Raw genomic sequence first — 19,324 nt, forward strand, 5'->3', positions numbered from 1 at the left:
TGCTTCACCACCCTCCTAGTGAAATAGTTTTTCCTAATATCCACTTGAGACCATTGCTCTTTGTTCTGTCATCTGCCCCCACTGAGAACAGCCTAGCTCCATCCTCTGGAACCCCCCTTCAGGTAGTTGAAGGCTGTTATCAAATACCCCCTCACTCTTCTCTTCTGCAGACTAAATAAGCCCAGTTCCCTCAGCCTCTCCTCATAAGTTCCTCAGCCCCCAATCATTTTCATTGCCCTCTGCTGGACTCGCTCCAATTTATCCACATCCTTTCTGTAGGGGCGGGCCCAAAACTGGACGCAATACTCCAAATGTGGCCTCACCAGTGCTGAATAGAGGGAAATAATCACTTCCCTCGATCTGCTGGCAATGCTCCTAATAATGCAGCCCAAAATGCCATTAGCCTTCTTGGCCACAAGGGCAAACTGCTGACTCATATCCAGCTTCTTGTCCACTGTAATCCCCAGGTCCTTTTCTGCAGAACTGCCACTTAGCCAGTAGGTCCCCATCCTGTAGTGGTGCATGGGATTCTTCCGTCCTAAGTGCAAGACTCTGCGTTTATCCTTGTTGAACCTCATCAGATTTCCTTTGGCCCAATCCTCCAATTTGTCTAGGTCACTCCACCCTATTCCTACCCTCCAGCGTATCTACCTCTCCCCCTAGCTTAGTGTCATCTGCAAAATTGCTGAGGGTGCAATCCATTCCATCATCCAGATCATTAATGAAGATGCTGAACAAAACAAAACAAAAATACTGAGATGGGGGGGAAAAAACAGGTCCTGTGCAAACAACAACTCTCAAGGAGCTGAGGATTTGGGTCATGGGCTCTCATTGTGCTAGGAACTGTGTAAACATCTTATGAAGATACCAAAGATCTTACAATCTGATTTCAAGTGAGACACAATTAGTGAGTATATCAAACAGCACGGAAAAAGGGGACAAAATAAGAACATAGTTATGTAAGTTAGTTATCACTCAATGTTGGTAACAATACTTAGTCCTCATATAAAACTTTTCACCCATAGATCTCAAAGACCTTGCCAAGGGTGTGTGTGTGTGGGGTTGGGAGGTAAGTATTATCCTCATTTTACTGATTGGGAAACTGAGTACAAAGAAGTGAAAAGACTTGCTCAGGGTTGCACAACAAATCAGTTGCAGAGCCACCCAGGAACAGAAACTAGGTCTGCTAACTCCTCGCCCAATGCCCCATTCTTCTCTACCATACTGCCTCCTTCTGTGATGGTCCAAATGATTAGAGTTTGTTTAGCTAGAAAGAAATGAATACCGTCATCTATGTAAAACTGTTCCATGTCCCCGCCAACATTAGCAGTTTTAATGTCAGTGATACAGTGGAAGTAAGCCTTGAGTTGGAATTTGAGAGAACAGTGACTAGAGGATCAAGTTTCAGCCATGTTAGTCTGTATCGGCAAAAAGAAAAGGAGTACTTGTGGAACCTTAGAGACTAACAAATTTATTTGAGCATAAGCTTTCGTGAGCTACAGCTACTTCATCGGATGTAGCTCACGAAAGCTCATGCTCAAATAAATTTGTTAGTCTCTAAGGTGCCACAAGTACTCCTTTTCTTTTTGGAGGATCAAGGCAACCAGTTCTGAGGTGTGTCTCCACATGTATCTCATCTATTTTCTAACCAACAGCCATTTCACCATAAAATCCTTCTAAGGCTACACTTAGAAAATTGAACTGACTACCAGGCACAGCATTCAAATAGGATAGCCATATTTTTGAATGCCTATGACAAAAGGGCACCAATTAGAGCTGGTTGAATTGGAACATAAAATCAGAATTGTAGAATTTCCTACAAAACAGAAAGACTGGTTTCCACCCTGCTCTAGCAAGAAACTTCCTGTGAATATTGAGTCTGCCCTAAAAGAAAAGGCTTAAAAACCATGCATGCACACATACACAGAGCAAAAAAACCTAAAGTGACTAAAAGCCGGCTAATCTCAGAAACTGTAAAGTATTCATGATTCTCTAGCATGTTTATCTCAATTGCATTAGGGATAGAATTAGGAGCATGTGGAAATTTACCTTATGGAACTCTTCTCTTTTGTGTTATAGTGGTTTGCACTGCACCTAAGACTTTAAGGCCCAACTGTGCCTGCAGCTATGTGTACCGTCCCCACTGATGTCAACAAGAGCCATCACAGGCAAAATGTAGCTGTATAGACTGTTATAGATGAATAGACTTGTATATACGGTGGGTGAAATGACTGTTGACCTGACCCCATCCCATTCTGCGGCAAAATCTATGTACTATATGCAACATATGCAAGAGCGGTAACGAAAGAGGCCTACAGGCCTGCGTCCTGTAAGACTTGGCTTAAGCTAAAAGCATTTCCGTTTGCTGGGCTGTGGCATTTGACCCAAATAACGGACTAGACCAATCTCTAGCTAGAAAAGAGCCAAAGGGCCTAAAGTCCCTAGCTGTCCATTATATGCACCCTCCACCCTGCAAAAGTCCCTAGACAAAACGCTGCCACAAGCAAACCACAGATCTTGATAATAACGTGCGTCAGCACAGTGCTAATTATAAAACTGTTTTTAATTATCTCCTTATAAGGTTTTATTAACAATGCTTGAGTGCTGAAAATAATTAATAAGGAAATGTATCATTTGGCTTGGATTTGAACCTATATAAAACTGGTATTATAGGGGCAGGGCAGAAAGAGACCAGGGTGGCACCTGTGTGTGACCATCTCTGTCTCCCTCTCCCTACATGCTTGTATTCAATAAAAAACCTCAGGCTGTTTGAACCAAATAGATGGTATGACTTGTTTTCCACAACAATATTAAGTAACTACTTATGTAACATAAGAAGAAATGCACACCAAGAACTGGGCATGCTGGGAGACTAATTCTGTTGATATGGCCTACCAGGACAGCTTTCTGTAGCCATTTTGTCGCCAAGAAAGTTGACTAGTATTTAGCTGTTCTTTAATCAAAAAACTTTTTGACAGTAAAATAGTATAGCTCCCTTTTTTTTGTACTGACTTCCTGCTTCTTCTTTGCAACAGCATCATTATAATTACATTAAAAATAGGTTAAAAGAACATTAAAGTTGCAACGTCAAGCACTCAAAAGTTAAGAAATGCCAGAGTTAAAGTTGCCTCTGCAATCTTAATTTTTGCATATGTATTAGATGTTTGCTTACATACTACTTTTTTTCCCACAGGACTTTTACCTCCAGTTCACAGGACAAATGGTTCTCTAGATAAATCAGGGTTGTATAGTGAATCAGGCTGTTGTCAGTACGAACCTTGCTTGTCTCATTTGTTGCAGAAGTTGGAAGATGTGTCGTGAACAAGGTAAAGGACTGCAGAAACAGCAGGGATGGTCTCATGGTTAAAGCAGTTGAATGCTGCCATGGGGAACTGGGAACTTCTATCCCTGCCTCTGTCACAGAGTTCCTATGTGATGCTAGGCAAGACATTCAAATGAAAATGTTCACAGTTGGCTGCTGATTGTGCATTCCTCATTTCCTTGGTGCCCAATGTGAAACAGATGGGGCCAGATATGCAGAAGTATTGAGTGCTCACAACTGCAAATGAAGACAATTGGAGCTGAGCTTTGACCATAGAAAGTGCTAGAAAAATCATAGGTAGTCCAGATAATCAAGACAAGTTTGGCCTTAAATATCTGTGTCTCAGTTCCCCATCTGGAAGATGAGGATAATAACACCTAATTGCACAGGGTTATTGTAAAGATAAATTCATGAATGTCTGTGAAGCACCCAGATACTATGGTGAGAACACAAAAATGCCAGGAGTAAATTACTAATTTTGTATTCAATGCAAGGTGTATTCGGTGTGTGGTAAATAAGGCCTGGGACCACAAACCAAATGACAAGGATTCAAAAAAATATTGAAAATATTGAATAACTATCTATTGTGTGGCCCTGGGTCCTTCAGAAAAATAACATATGATCATATAATTAAAACTGTATCATAATACATATGCACAATAGGCCCAAGTTTAGACTGCACGGCCATCCTTAATTCTGGAATTTCCTAATATTTGAATGCTTGATTTTGCAACCTTATTTTTCTTTTAATCTAGTTTTATGGCTATAATTTCCTAATTTAGGGTTTAAAAAAAAACTGAAAAAAACAAATTGACCCCCAACTTGGGTAGTCAGCAGGTTTAGACCTTTAATTCTACAAGACCTCTGCCATTTGAGCTAATGGAGTAACTGATAGAAATAGTAGGCTGTTATCATCTATGTGGACCAGCCACTAGATGGGGAGGACATACAAACACACTTGCCAGTGGGTTTCATAGCTATTTTCTGACAGCAGAGGAGTATAGAGATGCAGGTCTTCTAGGTTCAATTCTAGGTTCTGGAGGAGAGTGTATCTGAATGGTTATAGACTTTTCTGCACCTGTCCCTCCCACACATGCCTGTATCTTTCTGCCTCTACTTCTATCCATCCTACCTTGGCTCTGTCTCTCTCTCCTCCTATCTACCCCCCACCTTTCTGCTCCTATCCAATCCTGCACCATTTGGCTCTTGTCCCTGCCCCTATTTGTTTCTATCTAATCCCCTCCATCCTCTGGTTTATGCCCTCCTCCTGTTCTATGCCTATATGCCCCTCTCTGCTCTTCTCCCTCTCCTTGCACCCTACTACAGCTCCTGTCTCCCTCCACTAGCTCCTGTTCCTGCTGTCCCCGTTCTGTTCCTCCTCACCCTCTGTCTTCTGAAAGACACCTTCCCCATATGCACCTCACTTCAATCAGGCAGCTTCTTCTTTCTCTTCCATATTAGCAGGGGGAGCATTGAGAGCACAGGAGAGACAGTTTCCTTGCTGTCAGTTCCAATGCTTGGTGGCACATAGGCCCCTGGCAGTGGGGAGGAGCAATCAGAGGGAAAGTCGTGCTTGGGTCCCTACAGCCCTAGGCTGGAGTATGCTCAGTGCACACAAAATCTTCAGAGAATTTAACAACATGAAATTTACTTCTGTAATTGAGTAAATCAGAGTGTAACTTTACATTGCAACTGTCCCAGTGCAATGTACTTCCCTCTTCCCCTGGAGACTGAAACATTTTCTTCCACACCACACTCAGCTTCATACTGCTGTGAGATAAAGTATTAGATCCCTTCTAACTGTGAATCCTGGGATAAAGCACCTACAGTGTTTAACTGCTGGGATGCAAGCCAGTCTCTGTGGACTCAATCATGGCTCTCTGATCTACCAAAAGCTCTCCCCTACCCCACATACACTGGGAGATAAATCCTGCCTTTCCTTTGATGGAACAGCTCAGAAGGTTCTCCATGAGATCAATGCAATAGAGTTTTCCCATGAGGAGTGATTAATACGTCTGTCTGGCTAGATTGCTAGTGTTTCACCTTGACCACTATGAGCACAATTGCAAAGACAGGTTTCTGGCCAACAGGAAGTAAGAAAGTTTGGGACTCTTGTAAGAAGCCAGCATGGACTTACCTTGCCTCTTCTCTACATTCCTAATGTGATTAACTTTCCCCTCCTGCCAGTTCCAAACACTTTCCTTTGAAACAGCAATCAACAAAGGACAAAAGTGGATTGTAGCCGGAGTTGGGAACGGGGCTAAAATTAAGATATCAATGATAAGGACTATATACCAACCTTATACACTGAGAAGCTTGCAATGACTTCATTTGGGAAAGAGAGAGGCCACATGAAACCTTAATCTGACCTGGAAGTGTTGGAAACTAAGGTGGTAAGAGAAACCTGATTAATTTAGAAAAGAGGAGGCCAACCAGCAAAGAATATCAAAGATGAATACATTCATCCTTAGTGTCCTAAAAGTTAATGTAAAGGTTTGCTTTGTTAATTTGTCACAACAGACAATATTATACTCATGAGAATTCAATTAGTGGCAACATTATGATAAAGTTACAGCAAATCTGTGACCGGCATTTTCTAACCTTAATCCTTGAATTCCCACATTTGAGATTAAAGGAAATGAATTTAGAATTTTCCTGCTGAAAGTTCTTTTAATCAAGTATAAGTTATAGCATACATGTTTTATGGATATTAACTTACAATAAAAGTTTAATATCCAACATGTAGGTACATATTTTCCTAAGGAACCAAACAGTTATCTGAATTTGACTGTCAATTTCTCAGGAGGTTCTTCTGGTTTGTTTTCAAGGCGTATTCCTAAACTGGTGGATATTTTATTCCAATCCACAGAGGAAAATTCCATTATAGATCTCTTCATTGCCCTCACAAAAACAGCATCTTCAGGGTTTGCAAATGGAACTCTACAAAAATAACAAAACAAATGTAAATAACTGACATGATAAAAACAATTTTTCCTAACCGCTTTGGAATTATTTTCTGGAAACAGTTATGTGGAAAGTAACGGTAGAGACAATTATTGATTAAACAGACTAGTCTATAACTACTTACGAAATTTTTTTGTACACTTCCTCTCTAAATCTTGAGATCAAAATGAGACAAAACAAAAGAGAATCAAAAAAGGCAGCGTCAGAGAAGTCCAAGTAAAAGAAACTTTGTTTTGATTAAACTAAATGCAATAAACTAATTAAAATGTATTTTCCTTAACTTTAAAAAATAAGTGAACTCAGTGCAAAAAGATATATTAATACAATATTAATTGCTCAGAGTTAACTTTCACAATATTGCCACATTTATACACAGGAATATGATTCTGTGCATATAGATCTGGTTACAGTAGGATTTATAAGTGAATTTTATGACTTGTATGTAAGCAGGGTCTGAATGAACTCCACTCTGACAGCTAGCTGGGGAGGGGTAGAGACGTCAGCAGCAATCTGTATTTACATGAACACACCTACTCTGCCAAGATATACAGCAGATAGAACTGTGTTGCTCAAAGTGATCAACTTTGGCTGGTGTTGGGTTACAAATAACTTTAGTATTGAATACTAAAGGAGTGAAATGTTGTTATCAACATTGTCTTTATTGTATGAATAAAGGGGCTCAGAACTGTGCTTAACCTATTCCAAATGAGGGGGTCACCCTCAGCTGAAAGCCAGGGGCTCAAATGCTAGACCCCTGTGAAAGTAAGTGAGAGTGGAGATGGGTGTCCCAGCCATGAGATGTAGACTTTCTGATCTGGTTTAACCTGTTCTTCCCTACAAATAGTGCTAAATAGGCTTAATTAGGAACCTTTTGTTATTTCAAATACTCAGTAAGAGCTGAAATCACCTGTGGTAGAGAAGTGTTTCTGCCCAGCCTGCTGAAAATCACTAAGAGAGTGATATACAGATGTCACAACAATGACGCAGGTGGCAGCAGAAGGTAACTGATGGGCAGCCAGCAAAAGTGGCAAGCAGTCAGTGAGTTACCATGGCTGATGAGATGGCTAGGCGGCAAGAAACCGTGACTGGCAGGGCAAGTGCTCAGATAGCGGAGCAAGCAAGGTGCCTTCTTCCCCAGGTGGGAGGTGAACTCACACAGATGCAACTCTGAACCCTGGGTCCTCACTGACCAAGGACAACCACTGTGATTGGGGTATGGTGAGGAAGCAGAGGGGGGCACAGTAAAGGAACTTTTGGTTGTGGAAAATCTTCTGCCCCACGCACTCTGGGGTGGGTGTCCTGCGCACAGTTTTATGTTTATGAATCCTCCTTGTGGCATTTTCCTTAATTAATGTCAGGTGACTTCTCTCCTTTCATTAAAAGTTTCTTTTCTAAACTCAGACTCTGTGCTTGCGAGTGGGGAAATATTGCCTCTCGGAGGTGCCCAGAGGTGGTGCGTAATTTTCCTAGGTTACTGAGTGGCGGTTTGAGCCAGTTCTGTGTTGTATTGTTGAAAAGGAACCCCTGTACCTGGTTGTTGCTGGCCTCACCTGGCAGAAGGGTTACATGTACATGTAAAATCTTAATCATTACACTGCATTTATAGTCTCTTTTGCAGGTGTAAGTGATCACACACTTAGGCAAATGCAACTGATGTTTATTTCATTGTGAGTCTTCTGGATAATCAAGGTGCAAACTTCTGATTAGCAGATTTTGAATCCAAAAACTGAAACTCCATAAGCTCGTTTTGTGCCATGTCATACTTTAGTTGTACCACAGGAGATGTGAGCTGTAGACTCACAATCAGTGAGGAGAGTAGAGGCAGAAAGAAACTCGGCAGTACAGTCGTTCTCATATAGAGGTGCTCAGGTGTTGGGCACGGTATAAAAACTGAATAGAAAAGAACTCTCTGCATAAAGGCATGTACACACATTAGCATGTGCCTAGCTTTAATTGTGTGAGGAGTTCCACTGACTTCAACAGGTCTATTCCAGTGCTTATAATTAAGTACCTTGTGGAATCTGGGACCTGAGCACTAAAAGCAACAGAAAGTATATGCAGCAAGCAGAGTGGTATTGAAACCAGCATAGAACTCTGTTTTCTTTATGATTTGCCTGATTGCATAGCGCCATACTCAAAGTGGATAGTTACGTATACTTAGGTTTTTAAAGGAAATGGTAGCGAACTTATGTGCACTAACATGTGTACATGCTAATTTTAAAAATATATTTCTCAACAATGTCTATGTTTAAAACATAGCTACTCACACATGTTGCTCACTGATAAATTAAAACAAGCATGAACTGTTAAACTTGTAAAGTTTCCTCATAAAAAAATTGCATCTAAAAATGTCTGAGCATTAATAGCATCCTTTTCCCTACCACAACACTGAGAGAGAACTAAGTTTTATCTTTATTTCTATTATTCATGAAAAATCCAACAAAATAAACCAACTGTGGGCTGCGAAATTTCATTCCACAGGGCAGCATGTTTTCCAGGAAAGTGCCTATTTAAGAATAGGGAGTTAGAAGGAAATTCTCTCACCCATTTTATAGCAGAACTACTCAGTTGCTCTAACACATTAATGTACAATATTTTTAGCACTTAGTCCCGGTGTGGGCAAACTATGGCCTGCAGGCTGCATCCGGGCCACCAGCCATTATAAGCTGGCCCTTGAGCTCCCACTGGGGAGTGGGGTCGGGGGCCATTCCACGCAGCTCCCGGAAGCCGCGGCATGGCCCATCTCCAGCACTCCAGCCAGGGAGCAGGGTCAGGGGACTCTCCACGCAGCTCTCGGAAGCAGCAGCATGGCCCCCCTCTGGCCCCTATGCAGTCCAATGGCTCCCTCTGGCGCTCCAATGGGAGCTGCAGGGGTGGTGCCTGTGGATGGGGCAGCATGCAGAGACACCTGACCGCACCTCTGCATAGGAGCCAGAGAAGCAACATGCCACTGCTTCCGGGAGCCACTTGAGGTAAGTGCTGCCCGGAGTCTTCACCCCTGAGCCTCTCAGAATGCCCCAACCCCCTGCCCCAGCCCTGATCCCCCTCCTGCCCTCCGAACCCCTTGATCCTAGCCCGGAGCACCCTCCTGCACCCCAAACCCCTCATCCCCAGCCCTACCCCACAGCCCACACCCCACAGCCGGAGCCCTCCCCCTCCGCACCGCATTCCCCAGCCCGGAGCCCCCTCCTGCACCCTGAACTCCTCATTTCTGGCCCCACCCCAGAGCCTGCACCCCCTCCCACACCCCAACCCCAATTTTGTGAGCATTCATAGCCTGCCATGCAATTTCTATTCCCAGATGTGGCCCTCAAGCCAAAAATCTTGCCCACCCCTGACTTTGTGTTTGATATTGCAAAATGAACTGCTTTTATCATACACCTCATTTCCTAATCAGCAATACTACTGAAAATGCATTCAAGATAGCAGCAGGTGGATTGTCTCATCACTGATGGACACAGTGGTTTATCCCACCACAAAAAAGAGCAGACTATTTTTTAAAAGTTTCTGCCTTTTTTGTTTGTTTGTTTTGTAGGAGCAGTGAGGATTGAGTGAATACTTTTGATGTGCAAAAACAAAAATAGGCACAAAAAACTACTTACTTATTTATGTGATTTGCAACTTCATAACCTGTAACAACAAATTTATAATAAGTAGTTAATATTTCTACAGCACTTTGACCATTTAAGAACTACGGTTTGTTCTAGCTCCCATTGACTTGAATAGTGCAAGATCAATCCCTAGGAGTGCTAGCCATTACAACTAAATACTAGTAGTTAAATAAAAATATAGGCTATAGCTTCCTGGTTATTAAATGTTTTCTTCTGACTGTATATGTTGTGTCATTATTCACATTTTACTTCCCCCCCAAAAAATGCTGCCATACATTTTTTTCTTTAAAAGAAATGATAGCACCAACCCTCCAATAGCAAATCAATGTGAACATATGGTGAAGAAAAAGATACACTGTTCAAAGATATCAGTTTCTAATTTCCCAGGGGTCCTTATGAACTATGAGGGGAAAGATTAAAAATAACTCTTTCAACCTGCATTTTAGAAATTATTATGAAACTAGTAAAGCTTATAGTCATTGTTTTGCAGATGATTTAAATCTATGCAAAACATTACACTCAAAATCACTTGCAAATAACTTATTATCAAGTCCAAACTTTGCACTCTGAACTCCTGAAATGCGTTTATTAGAACCAACTGCATGATGTTCAGTCTACAATGAGAAAATGTGTAAGTATTTTTATCTATAGTGGACACGGTATTGTAGATAGGGCATGAGAGTTTTTAGAGCAGGCTCAGGTGACATGACAGTAGAATCACCTGTGACCTTTCTCTACTACTAGAGAATCCACTGTTGGTAGCAGTGAAGCTGCAGCAGTGTAAAAAGTTGTTGTCATTTTGGTTATAAACCCATTTTCAATGGCTCCTGAGTTCCATATTTTGCTGTTTAAGAAAGTCTGAGGCTGAGTGTAGGCTAACTTCAGTGGGACTAAATCACATGCTTAATGTTAAGCATGTGCTTTGCTACATCAGGGTCATACTGCATTGTTCAAGCAGATATTTTAACAACTCTTAACAAATTCCTCCATACAAAAAATGCGCCCCCAGCATTACAGTGGTCGAGCTTACTAATGTATATGCATAACAGTGCTTCAGAGAGTCATCTCTGCTTACCGGACTGATTAAAGAAAGTTTTGACTATTTTTGCTCCATTAAATTCAGAGATATAAAAGAGAATTACCTGGATCATATTTCAGGGCTTGTCTATTGGGGGGGAGGGGTTACTCTGTAGCTCTTTGGTGTGCATTAGGTAATGTGAAATACGCAAACCACACTAATATCATACACATGGAACAGTGTGCCCACTTTTAATGTGCATCATTTTGTGCACACGATGGTGGTTTGCTGAGTACTAAGGGCATGGTGTTCTTGGAGAGTATCCCATTATCCTTTGCTTTGTTGCTAAGCAATATGCATTCTGGGATTTTTCTTGCTATGCATTGTGGGATGCATAATGGATGCCAGGCAGGTTCAAATTTTTTAAAAAAATCACAGGCTTCCTCTGTCTCTCTACCCCATATTTCTTTTCTGGGCGAGCTAGTGCCATTTTCAAATTGCTGTCAGCCAGCATGGACCCTGCAATCAGTGGCCCCCTCACGCTCATCCTCTGATGAGTTTTACTGATTGTCCTTGGTGGAGTGGGGAAGAAAGCATGCAGCAGGCTCCAAACTTTTTCTGGGTATGGTGGTCATGTAGTTGTGGAAAATCCTGTCCAACTCTTCAAAAAATGGAGAGGTTTCATGTCTCCTGTTGGATATTTTCCTCTCATCCCTGGTTTTAATATAAGTCCTCCTGAGCTGTTTGCTCTTTATCTGGTACTGGTTGGCATATGATCATGAACCCTTGCAGACATCTGCTTAGCAATCTCCACAAAAAGATATAATTCCCTGTATAGACAAGATCACAGCTTGTCTAGAATGAGCAAATCGTTAATTAAATTCCAACTGCACACCCAAAGTGCATTCATTTACACCTGCCCAATCCCATGGAAGACAATGGGATTGCATATTTGTCACTGAACATAATTCAAAGCCACTACGGTTCATGACTGTACCTTAGGCCAGAATTTGGTTTGCAGGATCTTTACTAGTAAAGATGGTGTGCAAGACAAAAAGACCCCTCTAAATTTGACAATTTGAAAAAACATCATCCTTCTTTTAAATGGATCAAATTTCATCTGGACTCACACAGACCCAACAAAGATGACATGCTACGTTGCCATTTTTAGAAAATCACAATTAAGAGCACAACATTTCTAAACTTCTACAAATAAAACAGGTAGGGAGAGATGTTAAGTATGTAAGTCTACTAAAAAAACAAACTTTTGTGTGACTGATATTTCTAATAGGTATATATTTGTAGTATATTTTAAGCAAAAGGCTCTAGACCTAGAGTTTTGTGTATTTAGATGCTATAGAAAAGGCTGATGCACCATCTGCAACACTATTTAAGAGAGAAACTCTTTTTCTTTGGAAGACTGAAAAGGTCTAAAATGTCAAATAAGCACCAGGGGCACCAAAACTCTAAACAACCGGATCTGTCTGTGACAGATATTCATGAGACAAGGTGGGTGAGGTAATATCTTTTAATGAATCAACTTCTGTCGGTGAGAGAGACAAACTGTGGTACTTACACAACAGAAGTGGTCCAATAAAAAATATTACCTCACCCATCATGTCTCGCTAATATCTTGTGACTGACATGACTAAACCAACACTGCATAGAGACATTCATGGTCAGTACACAGGTACAGTACCCTGGAAAAATTCATTTCCCTGTTAAATCTGTTCAGAAATGTGAGTAAAACCTTCAACACGAATGAGAATACATTTTGAAAAGATAATGAAATTCTATTTTGAGTAGCTGCCTTAAAGGCAATTCTGTTATTCCAGAGTTTAATTAAAACACATAGTGTAATATAAAAATTAGTAGAAAAGACACATTCACTGAATGTTGCTACAGTTTGTTCATTAAATAAAGAAGCAATCTGAGTTCATAAAGCATATCTATTTCATTATTAAGTTGGTGAAAATTATTATTTCTAATTCAAATTACTTGGAAATATATGTTTTTCCCTAAATCATTATAAATACCTGGAGACAGCAGCAAACTTTTGGCGCATGGAATGCTTCTGGTAGATACTGTCTTAGCCATCAATGGCATATCTATTCTCTTTCCAAAACCTATAGATTGGAGAACACGGGACCTTTCATGGTTGTAAATATGTAAAGCTGATTCCCTTTCTTTTTGAGTAACTTCTGTTAAAAGACAAATAAAAACTGTTACCCTTTCTATACTAATGAATAATATCTAAGCTTAGCTGCTTGCTAGTATTCAGACAAAAACTATTTTCTCTACAGAATTATGACCAGATCCTCAGCTGGTGTAAATTTGTATAGCTCCACTTATTTCAATAAAGAGAGATACTGATTTATACTGCCTGAAGATTTTGTGTGAAATCCTGACCCACTGAAGTCAATACCAAACTCCCATTAATTTCACTGGATCCAGGATTTCACCCCTAGACTCTGTTTACATGGTGTTTAAATGCATTATACTAGAGAACTGAATGAAGTCTTAAATTGTAAGATTCATATCCATAATAAAACAGAATTCCAGTTCAAAGTCAATAATAATTCCCACCACTCAATTACAGAAAGTTGTAGGAGTACAATCAAAAGAAGTTTTTCAGCTTCATTTGTCCTTTTGTTTGAAGATCACTTGTAAATTTTAAACAAAGAGGTTAAGATTGTAAATCAAAAGGAGAATTTTGACATTAAGAATATGCACCACCTGCTAATTTCAGCACTTTCAAACTGGGATAAATGGGAACTAAAGACTCAAAACAAGAAATTCTAGCAGAAGCTATTTGAATTCAGTAAAGTGTTTTAATATTGATGTCTAGGGGACCAATTAGAAAGGAACTGCAGTAGTTACGCCTGGGGGTAACAAAAGTGTGACCAAGTGTCTTGTGTAAATGAGGAAAACAAGAGTATATTTTAGTAATGTTTCATAGTAAAGACAGGAGTTCGTAATGTTAAAGAAATAGTTCTCAAATTGACAGTCAAGGGTAAAGTTTGGTAAAAAATACTGCCTAACTTCTTAATTCAGGAATGATCATTGTACTGTGGTTGTACTTAAAGGAAGATTAAGTCCATGAATTTAACAATATTATCTCTGGACTTTGTAAATATCAATATAGTTTCCCTAAATTAAATTATAGCCAGTTCTCCTCTTTCCAGCAATGGTCCTCATTGCAACAGTAAGAGAAGTACTATCCTGAATACTGAAAAAGTTATTCTGAACAATGCCAAATGTACACTGATAAGGCCTTAACTGGAGTTGTCAAGGTTCCTCCCCCACTCTGAACTCTAGGGTACACCTAGGGTACCAGCTTAGGTTAAAACTTCCCCAAGGTACAAATTAATTTTATCCTTTGTCCTTGGAATATCCACTGCCACCACCAAACTCTAACTGGGTTTACTGGGAAATGCAGTTTGGACACGTCTTTCCCCCCAAAATCCTCCCAACCCTTGCACCCCACTTCCTGGGAAAGGTTTGGTAAAAATCCTCACCAATTTGCATAGGTGACCACAGACCCAAACCCTTGGATCTGAGAACAATGAAAAAGCATTCAGTTTTCTTACAAGAAGACTTTTAATAGAAATAGAAGTAGATACAAGTAAAGGAATCACCCCTGTAAAATCAGGATGGTAGGTACCTTACAGGGTAATTAGATTAAAAACATAGAGAATCCCTCTAGGCAAAACCTTAAGTTACAAAAAAGACACACAGACAGAAATAGTCATTCTATTCAGCACAATTCTTTTCTCAGCCATTTAAAGAAATCATAATCTAACGCATACCGAGCTAGATTACTTACTAAAGTTCTAAGACTCCATTCCTGGTCTATCCCCGGCAAAAGCAGCATATGGACAGACACACAGACCTTTTGTTTCTCTCCCTCCTCCCAGCTTTTGAAAGTATCTTGTCTCCTCATTGGTCATTTTGGTCAGGTGCCAGCGAGGTTACCTTTAGCTTCTTAACCCTTTACAGGTGAGAGGATTTTTCCTCTGGCCAGGAGGGATTTTAAAGGGGTTTACCCTTCCCTTTAGATTTATGACAGGAGTACTGTGTCCAGTTCTGGGCACCACACTTCAGGAAAGATGTAGACAAACTGGAGAAAGTCCAGAGGAGAGCAACAAAAATGATTAAAGGTCTAGAAAACATGACTTATAAGATTGAAAAAACTGGTTTCTTTAGTCTGGAGAAGAGACGATTGAGGGGGACATGATAATAGTCTTCAAGTACATAAAAGGTTGTTATAACGAGAGGGTGATAAATTGTTTTCCTTAGCCACTGAGGAAAGGACAAGAATCAATGGTCTCAAATTGCAGCAAGGGAGATTTAGGTTAGACACCAGGAAAAACTTCCTAACTGTCAGGGTAGTTAAGCACTGGAACAAATTACCTGGGGAGGCTGTGGAATCTCCCTTATTGGAAGTTTTTCAGAACAGGTTAGACAAACACTTGTCAGGGATGGTCTAGATAATAATTAGTCCTGCCTCAGTGCAGGGGACTGGACTAGAAGATCTATTGAGATTCCTTCCAGTACTACATTTCTATGATTTCTACATTCAGAAATCGGCTTGAGGTCCACCAGCAAACCTGTATCTGTATAACAGAGAAGTGCACATGCAAATTGTAATGTGGGCCTAATCTTGCAAACCATTATTTGTGAGGACAATCTTTCTCAAGTAGAACCAGCAAAGTCAAAAGAACTGTTTTATTTTTAATATTTAGATTGTGGTGCAGCCAAAACTCTGTGCTCTGCTTCTCAAACACTGAGAAAGAGTCTGTTTCTGTCTGGAAGAAAGTACACTGACAATGCAAAGGGGGAAAGTGATGTATCGTACAGACAAAATGATTATAGTGATGATAGATGAGTCTTATTAGTTACACAGTTATAATGTAGATTTTTAAAGTTAAACAAACTAAATTCCTCTCATCCCACCGGAATTAAACTCACTCATTCTCCCTTTCAGTAATTCCTAGCTTCAATCCTATGGGTGAAATTTTGTGTTGTAGAAGAGGCGCAGTAAAGAACTGATAGCTGAGGAGGATGAGGGGGGAGGTCAAAGATGGCTTTAAGTCACTTTACATCCTCCTGATTCTGAGCTACTCCAGGTCTGTAGTGGCCCCCAGCATAATTTAGAAAAGTCCTGGGGTGTTGTCCAAATTATGTCAGCCTCCCCGAATGGGCTGTGGGTAGCAGCACTGCCCAGAATCTCCACAACACTGTGTGCTATGGCCCTTCCCACCACTCGACCCCTCCCATCTCAGTCACACCCCATCACTAGGACTGGTGAGAGGGTACTGAGCCTCAGGTCTTGGACCAGAAGAATTCTCCCCTGGCCAGATCTGGGGCTTCAAGAGCCCCTTTATAGCACTCCAGCCCTATCACCCAGCATAAAGGGACTGGAGCAGGGGTGAGAATCTTACCCATTGTCTCCAACATTCCTCCTCCTAATGTTCAACCCCCTTCCTCCACATCATTGAACAGTTCACTCAGATGACAAAAAAGTCATGTAGGTAAATACACAACTTAGGCATTTATTGAAGAAGTTGATCTTTAGGATCTATTTCTTCTGTTGCATCTACAAGAAACGAGCTTATCGAGTCATTAACTTATGTATTTGATTTACTTCTTCTGTTTATTCTCAAGAGTAATGGTGGCAAGATAGAGCCCTACTTGCCCAGGTTTCACCTTGAGGGATTGCTGGGAGAGATGTATGGATAATAGTTTTATTTGTAGTGGGCTTAGCCAGTTTTATGTGGATAAGATCAATTAAGAAATGTGCATGCATTTATTTAAAATCTACAAAGGTGTGCAGACCTCTGGGTGAGCACAAACTGAAATAAACTGGCCATTGTACATGCACTTACCCAATTTGCACACATGACGATAGGTGCGTATTTCTGAATTACTGACATTAACTTCTCTTAAATTTGGTCCACAGAATTTTATGTAAGACAAATGAAATCTCAGAGTGGAGACATACACATTTTAAATAGCAAAGAAGCCAAATCTTTTAGTCAGTTTCAACATGAAAGGTCTGATATCAAGCAGAGAATTGTTTAGTTCACAAACTCTACCTCCGTGCAAAATCTCACAATTAATTGGATTAAATTCACTATACATTTTGGTATATAAGCAAGAAGGAGAAGGAGGAGAGAAGGAAGAAGGAGAACAGCCACAGGAAGAATTCACCTACTTTTCTAAATGGGCTAGAGTCATAAGTGACTGTCAATGCACTGTGAAAAGAGGAAAGGAGTCCTTACTCTTCCTGTCGAGGAGTTGTACTGAGGGAAGGAAGTATGTCACATAAAGACGGTACCCTGGATCTTGTGACAGAGGGTTGTGAAATAGATCTGCAAATGTTTCAGGGAGGAAGAAAAAATATAAAAATTAACAAGCCTGGGAAAATAATCACCATTTGGCAAAGTTATTGCAGAAAATACAATTAAATACACCCAAATTGTTTTTATACTATGAGCCAAGCCCTGCAGTCTTTAGTCAAACAAATTCCCTTGCCTTAATAAGGACTGCAAGATTTGACCCATTATGAAATGTTTAATGAAAATAAATGAATTAATGTGCTGAGCCTTTGAAGTTCCTGCTTAATCTTCTATGATTAACTAAGAGATCTTTGATACACTGACAAATCCATAAAGTTTTTGCCTTTGATTTTCTTATGTACTATAAGATAAGTATAAGTACATAGCAGTTTTACCATATACTTGGAATATAAAATGTGAATGACAGTTTTCTGACTTGTGAATATATCTAGTTGGAAATGCCTTAGACAACTACAAATACATATCAAACAATGGGTGAAGCATACAAATTTCAAAAGTGCTTAAGTCATGTAGGACCCTAAGTCTTGTGCTCCTAAATCATTTATGTCCTTTTCAAAATTTGGCTCAATCACTCAATCAGAGTTCATAATATTTATTATGTGAACAAACAAGCCCTTTTAATGGAGGTATTTATTTTTCTTTGAAAGACATATATATCAACCCAATATTGCCATTTTGCCAGGAGTGGACACACAAAGTCTTCCTAGAACAAATGCAAAATCATTTGGGTTCATGGGAATGATGTCACAGGACACACTAAAATTCAGTGGGTACAAAATGGAGACCAGCTCATTCCCTGGTTGACTGGCAAGCAGGAAGATATGGTTTATAAAATGGGTTGTGCAGCAAACCTGTTTCTTTTCTTTTCATGACAGCTGTGTCTGGCAGCCATGTAGAAGAGAAGGTGCTATCTGGCCAGAGATAACTACTGTGATGTACAATATTTCAAAAGGAAAGGATAGGAGTTAAATAGTGGAGCAGGACCCACCCTGCATGGTGATTAGAGGTGAAAGAGAAATCCTCCAAACCCGTTAGTTTCACCGCCATCAGAGGGCCTAAAAGCCATGCTGGAATTTTCCTCCCCCTCTTAGGACCTGTGTGGCAGATACTCAGCTACTCTTGGGGTATCTACACTGCTGACTGTATACATGGCCAGGCACGCAGTTGTATCCAAACTACCCTATTGTTCATCCAGAAACCCCTGAAGTGTGTGTCTCAGGGAAAGTAGATGCCGAGTTAGCTAGCTCACCTGAGGAGGTGTGGATAGGTGCTCGGGTGAGTGGATACATGCCTGGATGAGCAGTGGCCCAGCTCACTTAGCACTGTGGATGTGGTGAAGAAGTGGGTACGAGATCTCAAGTTTCAAGAGCCCTCCACTCCAACAATTCACAGTACACATATCTTCCTGCTCCTCAGTCTATAAAGTTCTCACTCCCCCTGCATACAACAGAAGTAGCATGCTGCAGTGTCCAAAGCTTACTAGCATTCTATTTCAGTGTCCACAGTTCAGTATCACAGATGAAAATGGCAATAGCTCAGTGATTGCCTGTAAGCAAGGAACACTCTCCTGACCCTTCTGCCTATGCTCAGTATGGTGTTTGTAAACCCCATTACACCCTGTCCCTTTTTTTTACTTTTCTTTTTTTCATACACAACAATGTAGGAAAACTGTCAGTACAGTAAGTTCACGAAGGCATTCAGTATTGTATTCACTCACTTTACTGTATTGCATTGTAATGCACGATAAATAGGTACATTGTAATGTAATCACATATGCATTTACTTTTCACCGCAAGGTTGTGCACAGAAATGAACAAGCAATTGAGTACACTACAGAATCCCATCATTTCCCTGATGCACATCATAAAATAACATCAGGGACAGAATGGCAAGTTCTGCTACGATTTCTCAATTGATTCCCCATTCTGTCATTGATCTTACTGCATTTTTGATTTCTGGAAAAATGCAATATTTAATTTACATATGTACCTTTCAGAATTAAGGTCATTTAACTGCCTGTTGTGTAGGGAAAATTCAATCCATAATT

At 40.4% G+C, this 19,324-nt stretch overlaps 1 protein-coding gene across 1 annotated transcript in view; it reads right to left on the reverse strand.

Moving 5' to 3' along the window:
• Positions 1 to 6,063: 6,063 nt before the first annotated feature.
• The window catches only part of LRRC72 (leucine rich repeat containing 72), a 47,659-nt gene continuing 34,398 nt past the window's right edge, over positions 6,064 to 19,324 (reverse strand). The window contains exons 6-9 of the mRNA XM_084621672.1: positions 17,200 to 17,289; positions 12,952 to 13,116; positions 9,889 to 9,916; positions 6,064 to 6,262 (exon numbers count right to left, since the gene is read on the reverse strand). Coding sequence (XP_084477798.1) covers positions 6,097 to 6,262; positions 9,889 to 9,916; positions 12,952 to 13,116; positions 17,200 to 17,289 — 449 coding nt within the window. The 3' untranslated portion in view covers positions 6,064 to 6,096. The remainder of the gene's footprint in view (positions 6,263 to 9,888; positions 9,917 to 12,951; positions 13,117 to 17,199; positions 17,290 to 19,324) is intronic.

The sequence above is a fragment of the Lepidochelys olivacea genome, assembly GCF_965140295.1.
Source record: "Lepidochelys olivacea isolate rLepOli2 genome assembly, chromosome: 2".
Classification (NCBI taxonomy): Eukaryota; Metazoa; Chordata; order Testudines; family Cheloniidae; genus Lepidochelys; species Lepidochelys olivacea.